Source organism: Heloderma suspectum, chromosome 7, assembly GCF_057233095.1.
Source record: "Heloderma suspectum isolate Gila_16-S chromosome 7, 16-S_ref, whole genome shotgun sequence".
Classification (NCBI taxonomy): domain Eukaryota; kingdom Metazoa; phylum Chordata; class Lepidosauria; order Squamata; family Helodermatidae; genus Heloderma; species Heloderma suspectum.
This window is the reverse complement of record NC_139464.1, coordinates 49,045,427-49,066,238: the sequence shown is the minus strand read 5'-3', so window position 1 is coordinate 49,066,238 and position 20,812 is coordinate 49,045,427. Positions and strand designations below refer to the sequence as shown.

The window sequence follows — 20,812 nt, the reverse complement described above, 5'->3', positions numbered from 1 at the left end:
AAAGCAAGACACTGTACCTGTGGGCACTGTTGTAACAGGGGCAAAAACGGCTCCCATGACTGGATTACACTGACAGCAATCCCACAAAGTGGGAAAAGTGCAAAGCTAAGGGGCTCAATGCATTCTGGGCATTTATATGGCAGCACCCATGCTTATCCTCTGCCTGTTGGGACTTTTCTACAGGACAGGAGGCATTTATCATGCACTAATCATTCCCTACTTATGGTTGTTTACAGGTTCTTTAGACGATGTCATGACCCTCCAGTTTTGCTTCTATATAGAGCACTTTCCGTGAGCTTTTTTATAGCAAGGAAAATGTGGCATTTAATCGTAAAAGCAAAAGGAATTGCTTTTTTCACTTGTGTATTTGCACTATTCCACTACACCACAGTGCCACTGAGAGGTTATGTAGTAGAAAACCAGGAAAGGAAACACTCTTCATGTAGTGCTCGGATCTCAATTCTATGATGAAACTGAAAGTAGATGCAGCAGATTAATAGCCAATTAAAAGCTTCATGTAGAAAAGATCTTGGTGTGACAGAGACAGTGGGGTCTATGTCATCTGACATGCTGTACAAGGGTTATGCAGCTATTGGTATGACAATGGACTTTGGGGGGTTGGAGGGAATCGTCACCACTTCTTCCAGTGTAGTGCTCACACACTGTCTCATGTTCAGGGAGTGCATGGGCAGTCATGCCCTTAGCCAAGAAGGCATTCTGGGAAGGGAGACCTGAGATTCCCATGCTGCCATGAAGAACCCAGCAGCTGCTTCTCTTTAACTGTAGCAGCAGCAGCAAGAGTGACTAAGACTCTGAGCTCTTCCCACTTCCAGACAAAAACAGTCAGCACCGCTGAGGAAATTCCACAGTTAATCAGAACTTGTTGCATGGACAGGAAAGAATGGGAAAATGAATCAAGTTAATTACAAATAAATGGCAGCTTTCTTTGGAAATGTACTGAAGCAAGCTCATTGTATTAAAAAATTATTGGGCGGGTCCCACGTTTCAAAGCAGTGTTTGTTCTTGTGCAGGAACTGCTACAGTAACATCATTGATCCATCTCTTCCAACAGCGGGCCTTCCTAAATGTCATGGTGCCTGACTGACAATAATCTAGCATGAAGGCCTGGGGATGCCAGGACCAGTTTATACCAATTCAGGCCACCAGTGGGGAGGTTGCATGATTCAATGCAGAGAGAGAGAGAGAGAGAGAGAGAGAGAGAGAGGGAGGGAGGGAGAGAGAGAGAGAGAGAGAGAGAGAGAATGAGCATATCAGAATGCTGCAGCAAGGATGTTGTGTGTGCTTGCACTTAGGACCATATTACACCTGCCCTGCAGTTCTTGTACTGGTTGCCAGTTTGTTTCCAGGCACAATTCAAAGGGTTGGGCATTACTTTTAAAGCCCTAAATGGATTATGTCCAGGATACCTGAAGGACCACCTCATCCCGTATCAGCCTGTGTGCTCGTTGAGATCAAGTGCAGATGTCCTTCTCTGTGTCCCGTTGATGATGGGGGCATGTTTAGTTGGGACAAGAGATGGGGCCTTCTTGGTGGCTACACCAGTACTGTGGAGCACCTTGAGCCATGAAGCCCAAGTGGCCCCCACTCTAGCTGCCTTTCACCAGGCAGAGAACTCATGCATTACCAAACATTCCACGCCCAAATCATACTCAGTCCCTTGTATACCATAGTCTATGGCAGGGCTGGGGAACTTGTGCCTCTCCAGATGTTGCTGAACTCCCATTCAGATCAGCCCTAGCTAGCCTGGGCAAAGTTGAGGGATGGGATAGAAATGCATCAACATCTGGAGGGCCATAGGTGCCCCACTTCCTGGTCTACTGCAACCTTCTCAACCTGGTGCCCTCCAGGTATGTCGCACTGCTGACAAGGGCTGATTATAAGGAGCACATGACTCCCATATTACAACAGCTTCATTAGCTACCAGTCCATTTCCTGGCACAATTCAAAGGGCTGGTTATTAGCTAGAAGGCCTGACACAACTTGGGAGCAAGTTAGCTGACTGTATTCTACAATCTGAGCCTGCCCAGGTGTTAAGGTCTTTGGGAAAGGCTCTTTTTTCTGTCCTGTCAACGTCGGAAGCATGTTTGGCAGGAACTGAAGACAGAGCCTTCTCAGTGGCTGCTGTGGAACAGGCTCTGGAACTCCCCCCTGCCCCTGGCCATATCTGCTTTTAGTATAAAAATCAATGTCAGGAGATCCAATCATTGATCTATCTAACATCTAGGTAAGCCCTGAGTTAAAGAATATTTAGAGTAGAATGAGTATTCATGGAAAGCAAAATTCCTTTCTTGACTGTATTGCCTGGAATATGATACTGAAATATCAAGTACTGGTGTGTGGTGTAATGGTCAGCGTGTTGAACTGGGAAGACTGGGATTCAAATTCCCAATCACTATGATGCTCACTGGGTGACGGTGGGCTAGGCACTAACTCTCAGACTAGCTCACCTTGAGGGGTTGTTTTGAGAATAAAATGGGCCAGGGGAGATGTAGCTGTGCTGTGCTCCTTAGAACAGGGATGGGGAACCTTTTTCCTGTCTGGATTGGCATTACCTTGGTCAAAACTTGCCAGAGTTCACATTCCAGCGGTAGGTGAGGCCAGAGGCAATGTGGGAAAAGTTTGCAAAGATGGTGGGCTTTGAAGCTAGGCCGAGTTCTGCACGAAACTACGCTGACGTCTATATATGGCACCAGGTTCCCCACCCTTGCTTCAGCAGGTAGGATAAAACTAAAATAAAGTGTATCTTTCTTTTGTTTTCTTTTTTGAAGAAAATGTTGCATAGCTATAAACTTCCTTGGTGGTTATAAACTTATTCTATCTGTATTCCCAAACATACCCAGGATTTTTCTACAAGCCTACTTTTAATTTCCTGAAAAACTAGTTGCAGTGGTTACAGTACCTCGCTAATATCTCAGAATAATAATTACATTACATTTGCTAGCGTTTGCAGTGCTGTGTCCCTTTATGTTGTCGTCATGAATTTAAAGCCAGTGTCTTAAGCTGTGTGCATATACACGGTTTAGTTTTAAACAGTGCTCTTAGATTCAGCACCATTTTAAAAATATTCTCCTACCTGTGTTTCTCCCCAACAGACTTCTCTGCATTTGAGGCACCACTGCACTGAGGAGCCGAGATGTTGGTACTACTGGCTAGTATTTTTGTGCTCCACACTGCCACGGTGGTCATGCTCTTTGTCTCCACCACTGCTAATGTAAGTAGCAAGACCCTTCCAATGTGACCTTTCTGGGATATTGTTGACAGGACATTTTGATTTCCTCCAGTTTGATGTAGGCCAAGGGAATCAAAGCACTCATTTTCTGACCAAGAGTCCAGTACATTCTTTGCATGCGCGCGCACACACACACACACACGCACGCACATAAAGGCCAATTTAAGAGTAATACTTTTATGCTGATTTACCTCCAGAAGAGAAATCCCCTCTAGAAAAAATAAATATAAGGAAACGTTTTGGGTCCACTTATATAGCTTAAGGTGCCTCACTTTGCATTTCTGCCTGCTGAAACCTATCACACAAGTCACACCCTGAGAACTGGAACAGTCTCTATTTATTATCTGAAACAAAGCAGCAATTCAAGGCAACCTCAACCGTGAAATGGTGATGTTCCCACTCTCCTATCCTGGAGTAAAAACACCCGGACACGCCCCACTCAGAAACCAGTTGAGTGAGTGGAATTAGTACATAATACTTTTGAGATGCTTTACGGTCCCACCTGCCAGACAGTCTGCTACATAATTATAAGGTCTTTTCCTCCTCATCTGTTTCTGGAATCATAAAATATATATTTTTGTGAACTATTTAGGCAAAGCCAGGAACAATGTGAAGATAGGAAGATAGTTATTTACCATGGTCCTTGATTTATATTGTAAACCTCCCTGCCCAAACCGGAACACTGATTTTACTACTGCATCTCAGGACAGATAGGAGAACAGCAGTCTTCAGGACCAAAGGGTGTGCTTTATGGGTTTGTTTTCACTTTTAAAAACTCCCAATTAATACAAAAATTAAAACTAGCTGAAATCACTAATTAAAAAAAGAGCCTATCTATTAACAGTTAAACTGTCCTATTAACTAGGTATATAGGTTTTGCAGTGTGTGTCCAAATTTGGTGAATGTTAACATTCATATGTGAGTGAGTGCTGACAAACCCAGATGAATTTTGTGAATGTCTGAAAATATTATTTATTTATTTATTTGATTTTCCCCATCTTTCTATTAAAAATGGCATTTAAGGCAGCTTACAGGTACAATAACCATTGATTAAAATAATAAAACAATACATTAAAATTCAATAAAAACATAACTGTAACAGAATAAAAAAAAAAAAAAACAGCACCCAGCCCAACAGACCAACTTACAAGCTAAAGGCCTTCTTGAATAAAGCAGTCTTTGCCTGCCAGTGGAAGGATAACAAAGAAGGAGGGAACCTAGCCAGCCTTGAAAGGAGAGTTCCACATCCTGGGAGCGCCCACTGAAAAGGGCCTCTCTCAGGCTGCCCCCAAGCATTCCTCTGAAGATGGTGGTCTCAAAAGGAGAGACTCTCCAGAAGATCTTAAGGACAGGGCAGGCTCCTATGGAGAAGGCAATCTTTCAGGTAGTCTGGTCCCAAGCTGTATAGGGCTTTATAGGTCATAGCCAGCACTTTGAATTCTGCCTGGAAACAGACTGGTAGCCAGTGAAACTGTTGCAACAAGGGAGTCACGTGCTCTCCGTAACCAGCCTGGGTCAACAGTCTGGCCACAGCATTCTGGACCAGCGGAAGTTTCTGAACAGTTTTTGAAGGCATCCCCATGAAGAGTGTGTTTACAGTAGTCCAAACAGATATACATACTTCTCCATTTCTCTGACTGACACTGGTAAATACTGATAAATCACAATTTGGTTGATATGCGCCAGATTTGGGACATGACCAGTAACTTATATGCATTCACTACAACCACAAAGAGTCCTGCAGCACCTTAAAGACTATGCTAGTTCTCCAGACCAGTCCATTGGGTACATCTGTCCTTAATGGACTTCAATCACTTCTCCGCATTAAATAATGAAAGAACCAAAGGCATTCTAGAGAGACACCCTCCCTCCTCTCAGGCGGCTTCCATCTTTTTCCTCTCAACATCCTGTGATTATACCGCCCCCTAGTGGATATTCACATACAGACCCACAGAGACCACTGGGCTTTGCTGGAAGTATTCTTTGAAGGGGAGGGGCAAAGTATTCCACACATGCTCCACCAAACTCTAAAGAACGGAACAGCTAAATCCATTTCAGAGGTTATTACAGGACACGACATCTCATTTTTTAAAAAAACAAAGACACAGCCAGTTAATGGATTAGACTAATTAACTGATGCTTCAGTTCCTGATTGATTAGTCCTACCCGCATCCAAGGCGCACACATAGTAATGTATGGTTAATATACCTTCCACTGGTTTCTGTTATGCACCACATTCTGTTTGTCTGTGTGATGATTAAAACAACGATGTGTAGGGAACGGTTTTTGCTTGTGTGTACTTGCTAGCTGCATCCAGCCTTGGATGTTTTAAGATTAAGACCTTGTTGTGTCACAATAGGGGATTGCCTGCAAATCCAGGAGAACAGATTGTAAAATGCACAGCACAGGTCAATTACCTGCCTGCACGCAGACATCTAAGACTTTAAAGATGTTAGCAGGCCAAGCTTTGGTGGATTCAGATTTCCTCAGACACTCTGCAGTAGAGGATCCAACAGCAAACACAAGATGAATGACCAAGCAGTTCAGGAAAGCCTCTTTGCAAAAACCCACAACAACATAAAGCAGGATTTCCTAACCTGGTGCCTGCCGGAGGTTTGGGACTATAACTTGCATCATCTTCCAACCAGCATGGGGATTGTGGGAGTTGTAATCCAACACATCTGGAGTGTGCCAGCTTGGGGGAAACTGGCATAATGTATGGAGAGTTTCATGTGTCTGAGATCACAGAGCAAGTTTAAGCTCTTTCTTCAACTCTGAAGTGTTTCTTGACTTGAAACACATTGCCCAGAATTCTTCCACAAGCTGAACAATGCTCATCAGTAAGACTCCAGCCATGAGCTGAGCATAATCTGTCCTTCAAGCTTCCTCTCTGCCACCCCACTACCACAGAGGGAGTGAGGATTATACCACTCAACATCCTAGCCCTCACTGTGGCAGTTCCTATGAAGAAGAGGCTGACATTTTTTGAAGATTTTGTTGCGTAGTTATTTAGCTCTGTTTTTATTTTTATTGAGAAGACATCCCTTGATGGATGTGTGACTAGATCCTAAGAGTCCAACTTTGAACACCAGGAGCCAAGGGAGGCTGGTGGCTCCAGTTGTGGTGGAGTGGAGGGTCCATTCTGGGTTTTAGTTACAACCAGTAAGAAGTCTAAAGGAGCTATCCAGGGTGCTGGACCCATTTTGGGGATTAGGTTCAGTACCTTGGATAGCTCCTTAAGCCTTCTGGCTGGTTGTAATTAAACCCAGAATGGAATCTCTGTGCTCTGAGGTCGGTTCCCAGACAACTGATCTCCCCCCCCCCCCATGCACTGGCAGCACAGAACAGCCCCGCACTCCACGCTCAGAAGAGGAGCACGGAGCAGACAAAACGGGGCATTCCGGGTGGGGGGGTGTTCGGCGATGGGGAAGGCGGAAATGCCGGTACAACACATCCTATGTATTGTCTGCCAGCCTCCTCCCCCGCTCTGCCTTCTCGCAGCTAGACAGCCGAAATTGGCTGTCTAGCTGCAAATGCAGGGCAGGAGAAGCATGGAGGAAACAATCCCCTCCGTGCTTCTCCTGCCCTGCATTGGATAGGCGGTCGCCTCCGAGTTCGGAGGTGGCCGCCTATCCCTGTAGGATTGCTCCCTAAGTCCTACATGTAGGGTGACATTCATCCTATGCTGTCATTCATAAATATCAGATATAGTTCATCACACAGGTTTTTCTCTCTTTGAATGCCCAATATCATTCCTATTGCCACTGCTGGCTACTCTGATCATTTCAATCAAGTTACTGTAGTGTTGATTCTGTATTGCTGTAAAATTAGCTTCAAAGTAGTCATCTCAGCTGAGGTTGGTTTCCTGCTATGCCACACGCTTTACATGCCTATTTGAAATGACCCAAAGCAGCGTGTGGTCTAAGAGACAGCTCATAACCTTAATTAGACAAATGTCAGTAAGCACACCATGATAAGTGCAGTCTTCATGAGATAAGCAAACCAGGAGTATAACCGCTGCCCTACAAGTTCCTTTGTAATTGTTTCATGGCATGGCTAAGCAATTTGTGGGGTGGGGGGTGGGGGAGAGGAATATTTGTGACTTTTTAGAAATGTCTGATGGAAGATTCAAAACTGGTGCTTTCCAAACCACTTTCTCTGCAATAGAAAACACACATAAAATAGACATTTCCATGTCTCTGGGATTTCTTTACAGAAAAATGGTGTGAGGACTGATGTTGAAATGAGATATACCTAATCCTGCTTTAATAAGCAGATTTGTTAGGAAATAAGTCCCATTCGATTGACTGGAATGTATTTCAGAGTTAACCTGGTTTGATTTGGACTGCTAGAGGCCGCCGACTAGTAATAGAACGTAAAAGGCAGGAAGGCATGAGGACATTTTACTCATGGCTGCTCAAACTATGTGTGTATTTTAGGGATGGTGGAGAATTTCTCCACAAATCTTCGGGAGGCCGAGCGCCGAGGCATTCAGCCCCCCGAAAGTGTTGGGGAAATTCTCCGCCGCCCCCCCCCCGGGATGGGACTTACCGTGGCTGAATGTCCCTCTCAGCGGCGGGTCCCGGCGGCGTTTCAGCAGGGGCGGCGGCCGGTCTCCCGACCGGCTGCCACCGCCGCCATTATAAAATAAAAAAGTAAAAAAAACAACAACACACACCCGTGATAGGCTATGTGACGAGTTACGTAGCCTATCATGGCTAGATTTCCAAAGTCAGCCATGATAGGCTACGTTAATCGTCACGTAGCCTATCACGGGTTTGTTTGTTTTTTTACTTTTTCTTTCGCGGCCGGGGAGACGGGGCGCTTCTCCCCGGCCTGAATTTCGGCCGGGCAAGGCAGGGCGCCTCCCCCCCTGGCCTGAATTTTGGGCGGGCGAGGCGGGGCGCCTCCCCCCCCTCGCCTGAACTTCGGGGGGAGAAGCGAAGCGCCTCCCCCCCACCGCGAATCACCACTGCAAAAAGGTAAGTGACTTTCGCACATCCCTAGTGTATTTTAGGGATGTACGAAAGTCACTTACCTTTTCGCAGATGTGATTCGCGGTGGGGGGGGAGGCGCTCTGTCCCTCCCCCTGGAATCCTCCTTGGCTGGCTCCACTCCACGGCAGCTCTGCGGAGTGGCCGGCCAGGGCCGTCCGCAGCTGGAGTTCCGGCTGCGGCCGGGCTGCTATAGATGCAAATGGCGGCCGCCGTAGCGGCCGCCATTTGCGTCCAGCCATGCTGCCTTTATAAGTATTTACGTAGCCTATCACAGCAAAGAGCAGGGACGCAAACGGCGGCCACTACGCCGTTTGCGCTGCTGCTCTTTCCATGATAGGCTACGTAAGTATTTACATAGCCTTTCACGGTAAAGGCAGCCACGCAAATGGCCGCCACGCAAATGGCTGCCGTTTGCATCCCTGCTCTTCACCGTGATAGGCTATGTAAATACTTATGGTAGTAGCTGCCATTTGCATGGCTGCCTTTACCGTGATAGGCTACATAAATACTTACGTAGCCTATCACGGAAAGAGCAGCGGCGCAAATGGCGTAGCGGCCGCCGTTTGCGTCCTTGCTCTTTGCCATGATAGGCTACATAAATACTTACTTAGCCTATCACGGCAGCTTGGCAGGACGCAAATGGCAGCTGCAGCAGCCGGCCGAAAGACCAGCCGCCACCACCGGAGCCCCAGGTAAGTTTCATTCCACGGGGTGGCGGGGGGTGGAAGGCTGTTCCACCACGGGTTTCGGGGGGCCGAATGCCAGTGCACTCAGCCTCACTGAAATCCGTGGCGGAATTCTCTGCCATCCCTGTGTATTTACATAACCCAAGCAAGACCTGCTCCTTTGCTTTAGTTTATGATGACCCCTGCTGGATGCTCCTGCCTGAAAACAGCCTATCATTTATTCATTTCTTTCTTAAAAAAAGAAGAGCCAGCCAGCATAACATTGAACAACAACAGGAAGGACATTTCGAAGCCAAAAAGCTTAGGAAACCACAGCGAGTTCTTTATTTTCTCAGCATTCTGTTGTTCCAATGTTTGGCACAGATCCTGCCTCAGCAGAGATCCAAGGGAACAGACTTTTGCGGTCTGTGTATTACCCAGATAGAGGCTTGGGAAGATCATTGTAACACCCAGTCCGGCTGCAGCTTCCCATGCTCTTTGTTGGGTTTGGAATACAGGAAGTATGTTAGGACAAGGTGGCTACCTTTCCACCTGTGGCTTTCCCTGATACGTGTTATGAGGAACTGGCTGTGCCACATTGACCATGCAGACCAGTGATGTCCTCCTAAATTTTGAAGTAAAGAAGCTCATCTTGACAGTGTGTGTGTGTGTGTGTGTGTGTGTGTGCATGCATGCACACGTGCGTGCGTACAAGTGTGCGGACAGACACACACCAAAGAGCAGCAGTGCATTGTCCCCCAGTGTATGAGGGACAGCATGACTGCAATTCTGTGCATAGTTACCTGGGAGTAAGCTCCATTGAATTCTGCGGTTCTTACTTCTGACTGCATTGGTTCAACTAATAAAACATACTGAGGTTTAACAAATGCTGTTTTTCAGCTAGCTGAAATGAAATGAATGGATTTGAATTAAAATGCAAGCAATCTTGCAAAGAAGTTACCAGTTAAACTGCTAGAGTGAAGTAGGAACCTCATCAAAGAAAAGGAAAGATTTGATCCAGTCTCTACTTTTCCTCATATTCTGACCAGGTTCGCAAGATCATGGAGCGAAAATAAGCCATGGTGGTTTATTTTCCCTCCCAATGTGTGCCAGTCACAAGCCACCTAATTGGCATAATAACACTTACCAGGCGCAGGTTGTTGTGATGTCCGAACTTGATGAGGGTGGGTGACTGGGATGGTGGTTTGCAAACTGAGCTTATTTACTCTCCATTATCATGCAAACCCGCCCTCTGATTTCCTCTATGTGAATCTGTCATAAACAACAGTAAAACTTGGAAGTCTCATTATCTCCTCATTTATGCAGCAAGAAGGGCCCATCAATTACTATGGAACTCCAGCAGATGACATAACTGCTTCTGCTCTTAAAAGAGCCCCAGCGCTGCATCCTCCCCACCCCTGCCACACACACATGTTCCCCTTCCACTACATCACTGGTGTAGACCACATTGGGCCCTGTCAACTGTGTATGGAACTATGGGGACCTTCTTTAATTGGAGTGTGCACATGAGTTCTAGTCATTTAGACAAACTTTAAGGAAAATAGAACAGAAGGACCAATTTTCAAGTTGGGCTGGGGACAATGGGAGTTGTCCAACACATTTGGAGGGTATCAGGTTGGGGAAGGCTGGCTTAAGGGACAGACTCTGAAGAAATAACTCCTGTCCTTTTTCAAAATCACATACATGTGACAACAGATGACAGAAGAGCATATCTCATGGATTTAGATCATAACTTCCTTGCTGTGCCAGAATTTCCATATACTTACTTATTATGTATATATTTATTTAAAATATTTACATGCTGCTTTGTTTTCTTTTAAAATATAAAAAGTGGGGCTTGCCCTATGGCATTTAATTTTATAATAAAGTTAAAAATATAGGCAACAAAGAAAAACGCATCAAGTTTGTTAACAGAGCAACCCTATGCATGTCTACTCAGAAGCACACCCTATTGAATCCAATGAGGCTTACTCCCAGGTGAACGTGTATAGGATTGCTTCTTAAAGAAATAAAGAGACCTACTGGGTTGGATCCAGATATAGCCAGACCTAGAGTAGACTCACTGAAATGAGTGGGGCTTATGTTACTCACGACTAACACAAGTCCCACTGATTTCAGTGGGTCTGCTCTTAAGTATGACTAGATCTAGATCCAACCCACCTTGGTATATCATGGACATTCTTGTGGGACAGCTACAGTTAAACAGCATAAGGAGAAGCTCACTATATAATAAAAGACTGGATAAGTAATGTAGTAGTTTACAATAAAAAAATCATTTTACCCCCCCCCCCCAATAAAAATCCATCCATCAGGGGAAAAAAAATCTGTCCAAGCCTGCATCACACAGAAGATCTATCTAGAGGTCTATTAATGGTCTTTTCCACAGGGCACATGGTGTTTAATAGTTCTTAAAGATTACTTCTTTATTCTTAGGAAGTTATTATTTAATCAGGTGGGCAATCTGCAGAATGACCATGACCGCTGAGAACGCTAAAAAAGGCGGGAAGGGTACCATCACAGATCACCCAGTCCACCCTCTGGAACTAAGGCAATGCCAAGGAGACCATCAAACAAACCTTTTTTTATTTTTGATCAGACTAAATTACACTGTACTATAACCAGAGGGCAGGAAGCACCAAGGTGTATTAGTGCCAGAGATGATGAGCCAAATTCTTTTTGAAGGAGATCGATCCTGTATTTAACACTGCAGCAGTAAGTCAAGTAGTGAGTTTCATGGATTGACGATCATTTACATTATTCACTTCAGGTTGAGTGAACACCTTGCTTATTAGTTTCTGATCCTTCAGAAAAAGTCCAAGGGGCATCAGATATGCTCGGTTTAAGCATATCATCCGATGAGATATGTATGCACCCAAGAAACTCTCCTTCTGTTTCCTCCCTCCCTCCCTTTTTCTTTAAAAAAAACAGTTCTAGCTTTCAGAGTTGGAGAGAAAAGATTGCAAATCTATGGACAGAATGCACAAGTGATCAGGAATACGTATGCTAGCCCCACTGAAATTAAAGTACAGCTGTGAGGAAGGACCACCGTGGTGGAGCACCTGCTCTGCATGCAGAAGGTCCTAAGTTCAGTTCCTGGCATCTCCAGGTGAAAGGCTCAGGAAGCTGATGATGGGAAAGTCCTGGCCTGAAAGCCTGGGGACCTGTTGCCAATCAGAATAGACAACATTCGACGTGATGGACAAATAATTCCACTTGATATAAATCAGCTTCCTATACCCCAGCCTTCCCCAGTCTGATGACTTCCAGATGTTTTGGACTACAACTCCCATAATCACTGTTATCCATGATGGATGGGTCTCATGGGAGTTGAAGTCCAAATGATCTGGAGGGTTCCAGGTTAGAGAAGGCTGCTATACTCTATGCAAGAAAACAGGTGCTCTTCCCAGGCCCATAGTCCTTTATCCATCTTCTCTTACCACATCTTGCCTCCATGCCTCTTCCATGCCTCATACCCCATAATCTCGTGCTCTGTCCCAAAGATCCCCAAGTTTGCAGCACCAACAACTATAGTAATAATAATTAGCCTTATGCAAATAGCACAATGCCCATTTCTACTGTGCTCCAAAGGGCACAGTAGAAATGTGGAAAATAAATAATAAACCCCTAACTTGGCATGTTTCAACTGCTGAAATTAGGTTTTCTGCTCCATGGATAAAAATGGGGGACTCGCCTAGTATACAGTTGGGACTTGTTAATTACAGCATCAGTCGAAAGCTGCAGCTACCTTTTCCTGCTGGCTGAGTCTTCACCTCCATCTCCGTGGTTTTTGATTTGTAGGGCACTGCTTTTCATTATTATTTAATGTTTATAATACTAATTATGTTTATTAATAATAGAAATAATATTTTTCTTTGCTACTTCACAAATATCTCAGATATTTTTGTTCTGTTCATATTAATGAATATATATATATATATATATATATATATATGGGCAACAGGACTTTATCCCACCCTCCTTTCCCACGCAGCCCCCCCCGTACCCTGAAAATTTGCTCCGGAGGGTCCCCCAACTCTCCAGAGCAGATTTGGGAGCACAGGGGGCTGCGGGGCGGGGGAATCACCACCTCCCAGTTCTGCCAATGGAAACAGTTCCATCAGTGGAAAAACTTCATTGCATTTCACCCTTTGTGTTTAATGTCACATTAGTGATTGTCTTCATATGTGAGCTCAACTGAAAAAAAAAACCTATTTTTTCAGTTGATGCCACCCCAAACGCCTCCACATTTACAATTAGAATGAACCAAAGTTAATGCATGTGTGCATATTTTCCAAATTGTGCACTGATGTCAGATCTCAGGCAGTATAATTTTTAAAACCTTTTGGTGCAGAAATGTCAATCTTTTCTGGTTATAATAATGTAAAGCACAGTAACTGGTGATGGCACTTCTACAAACAAATTGCCAATCAAGCCCCTTTATGCTTCCCAGGATTCTGCTTCATCCTAAACATGCTTACGAGGAGTAAATCACCTGGGGCTTACTTCTGAGTAGTCCTGTGTCATGGATAGGACTGCAACTGCAAGATGGTTTTCTTGAAGGGAGGGCAATAAAACATTCATGGCTCTTCTGTTTTGTTCTAGGTCTGGATGGCAAGCTCAGTTTCCAAGGGCCCAACAAACACATCAGGGCTCTGGCTGGAATGTAGCGGCAGCCAGTGCAAAGCTCTTCCTTTCATTGGTGATGACCTCGGTAAGAGACCATTGAGTCTGCTTTGAATAATCTGCACTATTAGAAACACTGTGGTGCGTTTTGAGCTCAATACTGCCTTCCTTCATACTCAAACCTTTCTCTCTCTCTTCCATGTGTCACTAGCTGCCCTCAAGGCAGTGCAGGCCTTCATGATCCTGGCCATCATCTTTTCCTTTGTCTCTCTGGTCATGTTTGCGGTTCAGCTCTTCACTATGGAGAAAGGAAAACGCTTCTACATCACTGGAGCCATTATGCTGGTTTGCTGTAAGTAAGACACACACGTACACATACAATGTTGTATGGCAACCCTTCCCAACCTGGTGCCTTCCAAATGCATTGGACTACAAATCCCACCATCCAACAACTGTGCTGGTGATGGATGGGAGCCATAGTCCATCACATCTGGAGGGTGCCTGGCTGGGGAAGTCTGGTGTATGGTTGAAATATATATCGGTGATTGCTGACCAGATTCATTGGCTTCTAGGCCACTGTAAGACAGACAGCACACGGACAAAGAGTTACGCCTCTACTCCACACCTGGATTTTACTTGCCTCCATGAGCATACTTATAGCTGAGCAAAGATGAAAGCTCTGGTTGTCCTAGAAGTGGGGGGAGAAAATATGGGTTGAAACTTCCATGATGCTGACAGTTTTCTTACCCCTCTTGAAGCCAGCTAGGAGAGGTCTAACTAGGGTCAAAAGGCTCTTTCCAGCCATTAGAAGAGCATTGATAACCATCAGCAGCCTTGAAAATGGTTGTGCATTTACTCACCTAAGGAAAACAGAAACACTGGGTAAGCACTGCCACCAACTGCACCAACTGGCTAAAGAGAAATGGGACTGCAGGTGCAACTTTTTATCTTCTGCCATAACTGTAAAGCCCTGTATGTCCCAACACTCTTCCTCCATTCATACTGGTAATGGCTGTTGGAATAAGTGCCCACTGCAGGCATAGGGAGGCCTCTGTACATGCAGTCCATCATTAAGACAGTATTCCTACACACACTTACTTGAAAACAAGTGTCACTGTACTCAGGGGGACTTAATTCTGATTAATCGTGCATAGGATAAGACTCAAAGACAGTAACATGTAAAGCAGCCCTCAGATGATTGGGAAGATGGACTGGAGCATCTACCCTATGACAGAAGGTGTACGAGGCCTTTGGGGAAAAAAAGACGATTATGTGGGGACATGATAATGGAGGTGTGTACAATTATGAACACTGTAAATACAGTAAATGGAAAGAAAATACTCTACTCTCATTCAAAATACTGGAGCTTGAGGTCATCCAGTGAAATTACTTGCCTGTAGGTTCAGGACAAACAAATGAAAGAACTTCTCACACAACACAGGCCATGTAAAAAACAGCAGGGGAACACAACTTCACACCATTAAATAAATTAAAATACAAAGGAGAAGAACAGATAGAAATCCACAGAGCTAAAACAATACTAAACCACCACATATATTAAAAGGGCTGTGCGGAAGAGGGTGGGTGGGAATTAAAAACTTTGCCTGGCACTGGAAAAATGTTAAAGTAGGCACCAGGCAGACTTCTCTGGTGAGGGCATTCTACAGCTGGAGGCCACTGCTAAAAAGGCCCTTTCATTCATGGCCACCCACTGCACCTCATTTGGTAGGGGCACTTGGAGGAGAGCCTCGGATAATGAAGGTGGGACATGTGGGAAGAGGCAATCCTTCAAGTATCCTACCCTTGTGACAGTGTAAGCTGCTATCTTTGTGCATGAGTTTAAGTGCACTAGTCCAGAGTGCAAGTGCATTTATTCCAAAATTTTGATACTGTTGACTTTGAATTTTGATACCAAAATTTTGATACCATTGACCACGGTATCCTCCTGGACCGCCTGGAGGGGTTGGGCATTGGAGACACCATATTGCAATGGTTCCGGTCCTTCCTCTCTGGCAGGTACCAGAGGGTAGCACTGGGAGAGGAGGTTTCAGACCCGTAGCCGCTCACTTGTGGGGTGCCACAGGGTTCCATCCTCTCCCCGATGCTATTTAACATCTATATGAAGCCGCTGGGGGCTATCATCAGGAGGTTTGGGGTGCAGTGTCACCAATATGCGGATGACACGCAGCTCTACCTCTCATTCAGATCTTCACCAAAGTTGGCCGTAGAATCCCTGTCCAAATGTCTGGAGACAGTGAGTGGCTGGATGGGGAGGAATAAGCTGAAGCTGAACCCTGACAAGACCGAGGTACTTTTGGTGGGAGACAAGAGGAAGCTGGGGGATGTTGACCTGGTGTTGAATGGGGTACTGCTACCCTTGAAAGACCAGGTCAGCAGCCTGGGGGTCATTTTAGACTCCCAGCTGTCCATGGAGGCTCAGGTGTCAGCTGTGAGCTGGACAGCGCTGTATCAACTCCATCTGATATGGCAGCTGCGCCCCTTCCTTCCCGACCATCTGCTCCCATCAGTAGTACATGCCCTGGTCTCCTCTCGTTTAGACTACTGTAATGTGCTCTACGTGGGGTTACCCTTGAAGACGGTTCGGAAGCTGCAGCTGATACAGAACGCGGCGGCTCGCCTGATTAAAGGCAGCTACCGGCGAGATCACATCACTCCAGTGCTGAAGGAGTTGCACTGGTTACCAGTTGTTTTCTGGGCCAAATTCAAGGTGTTGGTTTTGACCTTTAAAACCCTATATGGTTCCGGCCCAGCCTATCTTAAGGAGCACCTCCAGCAACAGCAGACAGGCTGTTTAACAAGATCAGCCTCGGACGGCCTTCTCTCTGTCCCATCAGCCAGGACAGCTAGACTGGTGGAGACGAGGGAGAGGGCCTTTTCTGTGGTGGCCCCCACTCTGTGGAACTCCCTCCCTAGGGAACTCCGCCATGCCCCCTCTTTAATGAGCTTCTGCCGTGCATTAAAAACGTGGTTGTTCAGGTAGGCATTTGGAGTGGGTTAGGGTATTTTAGAAAATGTTTTTACTGTAGAATTTTATTGTCTTAAACTGTTTTATTATATGTTGTACATTGCCCAGAGTGGCTGGGTGACCAGCCAGATGGGCAATTAATAAATTTAATAAATAAATAAATAAAAATATTCAGGTAGACTTTGTCCATGTGGAAGAGGCCAGATAACCCCATAATTTTTGAGCTACCCAGTCATTGAAAGCTATATCATGGATTTGATGTTTTCTAATAACAAGCGTGTACAATCAACTCCGTATAGATTTTTTTTCATCTTCAAATTATGGGAGCCAACCTGTGTCTCTCTATGTCTTGCTGCTCACTTACATGTGCCACCATTGTGGCTCCTGAGATCGTATAGATGACCTGTAGATTTAGGGCATCTCCCCAATTCTCTCTTTCCCTTCACAGGGCTGTTCATTTTGATCGCTGCCTCTATCTACACTGCTCGATTTCCACGATACTACAAAGGCAAACTAGACCACCATGGCTACTCTTTCATCCTCACCTGGATTTGCTTTTGCTTCAGCTTCATCATTGGGGTTCTGTATCTTGTACTCAGAAAGAAATGAGAGAGTCATGTGGGTAGAATTGGGAGGGAGGATTGGAAATTGGGGGGTTTGCGGGAGGGATGTAAAGTCACTTTGCTATGAGAACTGTTTGTCAAAAGTAATTAATTCATACACTGCTCACTTAACATGCTCAGTCGTGGAAATGAATCCACCAGAGAGAGAAAAGCTGCTGCAGACTCTCTACTATCATGGACGCTGGGACCATGACAATGGCTGAAGAACCTCCAAAGTAGCCAGAGGCGATCTCCTTTCTCTCACACAATCATTTGTGCATCCCACCTTAAAGGACTTTAATGCTCTGCCTCACAGGCTACAGAAATGCTCGAAGCTCAACCACTTCCCTCCCTAAACCTTCAGCAGCTAGGATCCATCACCAGGCATTCCACTACCCATTCCCATGCCTTGTGGAAGGTGTAGTGAGGTGAGTGTCAGGCCCGCAAAATTGAATGACAGTACAGATCCCTAGTTACATTTTCTTGAAAAATGAAAAACATGACATCATCGAAGCAGCCTGACTGAAGTGAGGCCAAATTCCATCATTATAACAAATGTAAGCTTTTCTATTTCCATCACCATCTTTTTTTTTAAAGAAAAGGAATAGCACTACTGCTGCTGAAGAGATCAGGGGGAAAACAGCAGCCAATGGGGAATAAAAAAAGAGGTGGGCAGAAGGTGGGATAGGGAGGAGGAGCAGGCAAGGGCCTTAATTATGTAGAATGGAGTCCTTAGCGCTCAGAGGAATGTCATTAAGGCGTGTGACTTTCCATTCGAGCTCACTGTGCACCCACTTGATGCCGCTGCATGATGAAAATCTGATGGGGTCCCCGTGATGCCACCGAACTGTTAGGTCTGTGATGTGCATATTCCATAAGCACTAAGATGGAAAGGGCTGGTTCTAGTCAGATCATTGAGGCATTCAACTTTGGCTCATGGAATCTCACCTCTCACCACCAAATTCCAACTATCTATAAGTAATCAACAACTTTATCTCATTGATGCATAGGACAGGGTTGGGGGATGTTTTTAAAATAGGGGTGTTTTTTTTTAGATAACAGTATAATATGTACCTTGTTTTTTAAAGGGCATAATATCCAACAAGAAATGTTGCCTGTGGGTCAGAAGAGGGCTCCTGAGTCAGATTTCTGCTTAGCTAGATCACTTCGGGGAAGGGCCTTCAATTTGTTGTGCCTGTCTTAATTTTTTTCCCCATGCCTTCATCTCATACAAAACATCTCCCAGGGGACAAAGGAGAAGCCCCGCTAATTACATTTTGCAAACAGAAGGACAAGCAGGAAATGGCTGCATGGAGATGGAAAGAATTATTATGTCATAATTATGGTCTGCATCAGGATTTTAAGTCCATGTATCCGTGCCATTTAGATGTTAGAATAATGAGTGGAAACTATGAGTGGCAAGAGGCTGACACTCTCTTTGCTTTATGCCACTCCAGCCATGTGAAAGGGGGAGACAAATTCAGGGCTGCAAGTTTAGTATAAACAGTCTTTCTTTCTTTCTTTCTTTTTCTTCCTTCCTTCCTTCCTTCCTTCCTTCCTTCCTTCCTTCCTCTCTCTCTCTCTCTGTCTCTCTCTGTCTCTCTCTTTCTGTACATTCTTTTTACATGTACACTTTTGTAATTTGGTGGATAATGTTTTGCTATTGTACTTGCCATTTTTCAACGTTTGTTTCATGTGCAGTCATTGTAAATATTTTTATACAAGTGTTCCTAGCAGTAGGGATATAAATAAATAAATAAGTAAGTAAATAAATAAATAAAATCCAGTTCCCTTTATCATACAAAAGAATCTTTCTTGAATTGTTCTTCTTTCAGCATATATCATGTTGCTCCCCCGCCCCCACTGCCACACACACACCTGCCAAGTGCAGTGTTACTACCACATGGCTGGGTGATCTAGAGCAGGGGTGGGCAGATTTCAGGCTTTCAAGATCTACTTTGTTTTTTGTTAGAACCCCAAGATCCACCAACAGGAGCCTGATGCAAAAAAGACATACACTTCAAATTAAAGAATTCTGAGCCCAGGACTTTATTTTGAATATCAGAACGGAATGGAGTTTACAGTCCTTCCACACAAAAATCCACTCCTGGTTATCCCAAGCTTTCTTTCTTTCAGCAGTATAATTTAGGGTGGGAGGGGTCAGGGGAGCCATTTTGTTGCTGCTGCTGTTCAACAACCCTGACTCTGAAATCCTTGCTGATCTACTGCAAATCACCCATAGATCTAGCAGGAGATCGAGGTCTAACTTCTGCCCACCCACCTCTGATCTAAAGAGCCAGTGCCTGGGGCTAACAGAGTGTAAGGGCCAAACCACATACAATGCAGGAGACTGAATCTGCTAGCTTTAAAAAACACTTTGTAAGCCAAGTTGTGTGTGTGTGTGTGTGTGTGTCTTATTTTAACTCAAACAGCACAAGCAGGGGGACAGGACTCTTCCCCGTCTGCCATTCATCAGATCACCCCATCCCCCCGAAACTGCTACAGAGCATAGCAGTGGAGGAAAAAAAAAATGCAGGTACCTGTGCCATGCCTGTGTTTTTTCTGCTGTGGGGCTAGCCTAATAACAACTTGGGAGGGGGGCATTCAGACTGGGAAAACTGTTGCTCTGATCAAAATAGGAGCACTTGTAACCTGCTTTACAGTCAGATAGATAGATAGATAGATAATCTATCTATCTATCTATCTATCTATCTATCTATCTATCTGAAAATCTACACACAGATCAGTCATGTCATACATCATTTTGCCCTAAAACAGCAGCGAGATGACACTGCAGCAAAGACATTTAAAACAGTTTTTATTTTGAAACATTTAGAAATGACTATGGTAATGGTGCTGCTGACAACAGTGAAAACACTCAAGGAACATTCTTTATTCTAGCTCCTGCTCCATGCTAAAGACCCATCACTACGCCCTTTATAAGGGGGGTTGGACTCGATGGACTTATAGGCCCCTTCCAACCCTATTGTTCTATGATTCTATGATAAGGTTCATATACTTCTTACAATTATGGATGGGTGAGAATTTCATTTCAGCTCACTTTTTGATAAGAACTCACCAAAATGTGCTAATTTCTTCATATTCGGGAGGGAAAAAACTTGAGATCTAAGAAAACTGAATGTGGGAGAAAACTGGCAGATTCATTCATCCCTACTTACAACAACACCACACTCCCAACGGAGCAGAACCTTGCTTCACAAAAGGCAGTGAGTACCAGATTTATGGAGGATTGCCTATCAATGGTAATTAGCCATGACAACTAAACCTGATCCTCCATGTGCGGAGGCAGTGTATCATGAGTAATGGAACTAAGTCAAGAGACTCACAATCTAGTAAGGGAACAGGAAGTTCTGGGACAGGAAGTTTGTGGTAGGGGCTCTCATTCACTGCAGCTTGCCTAGGGAAGTCTGGATGAGCACTCATAGAACAGAATAAAGTTCTTTCCTCTAATCTAAAGACTGCAAGAGATTTATGCTAATGAAACATGGCGGCAGTGGTTGCTTTAAAAATATCTGGAGTGATTTTTAGGACAAGCAGACATGGCACAATGACTGAAACTTCCAGGAGGCCTGGATTTTGTAGACAAGAGCCTGGCCCAAGAATGGACCTGCTGGAAGCAGGAGTTTGAGCTCTGTATAGACCTGGCC

The 20,812-nt window shown here is 44.8% G+C and overlaps 1 protein-coding gene across 1 annotated transcript in view; it reads left to right on the top strand.

The window, feature by feature from the left end:
• Window positions 1-18,947, top strand: part of EMP1 (epithelial membrane protein 1) — a 35,738-nt gene extending 16,791 nt beyond the window's left edge. The window contains exons 2-5 of the mRNA XM_084810065.1: window positions 3,114-3,232; window positions 13,536-13,644; window positions 13,768-13,908; window positions 16,991-18,947. Coding sequence (XP_084666191.1) covers window positions 3,155-3,232; window positions 13,536-13,644; window positions 13,768-13,908; window positions 16,991-17,151 — 489 coding nt within the window. The 5' untranslated portion in view covers window positions 3,114-3,154 and the 3' untranslated portion in view covers window positions 17,152-18,947. The remainder of the gene's footprint in view (window positions 1-3,113; window positions 3,233-13,535; window positions 13,645-13,767; window positions 13,909-16,990) is intronic.
• Window positions 18,948-20,812: the final 1,865 nt, after the last annotated feature.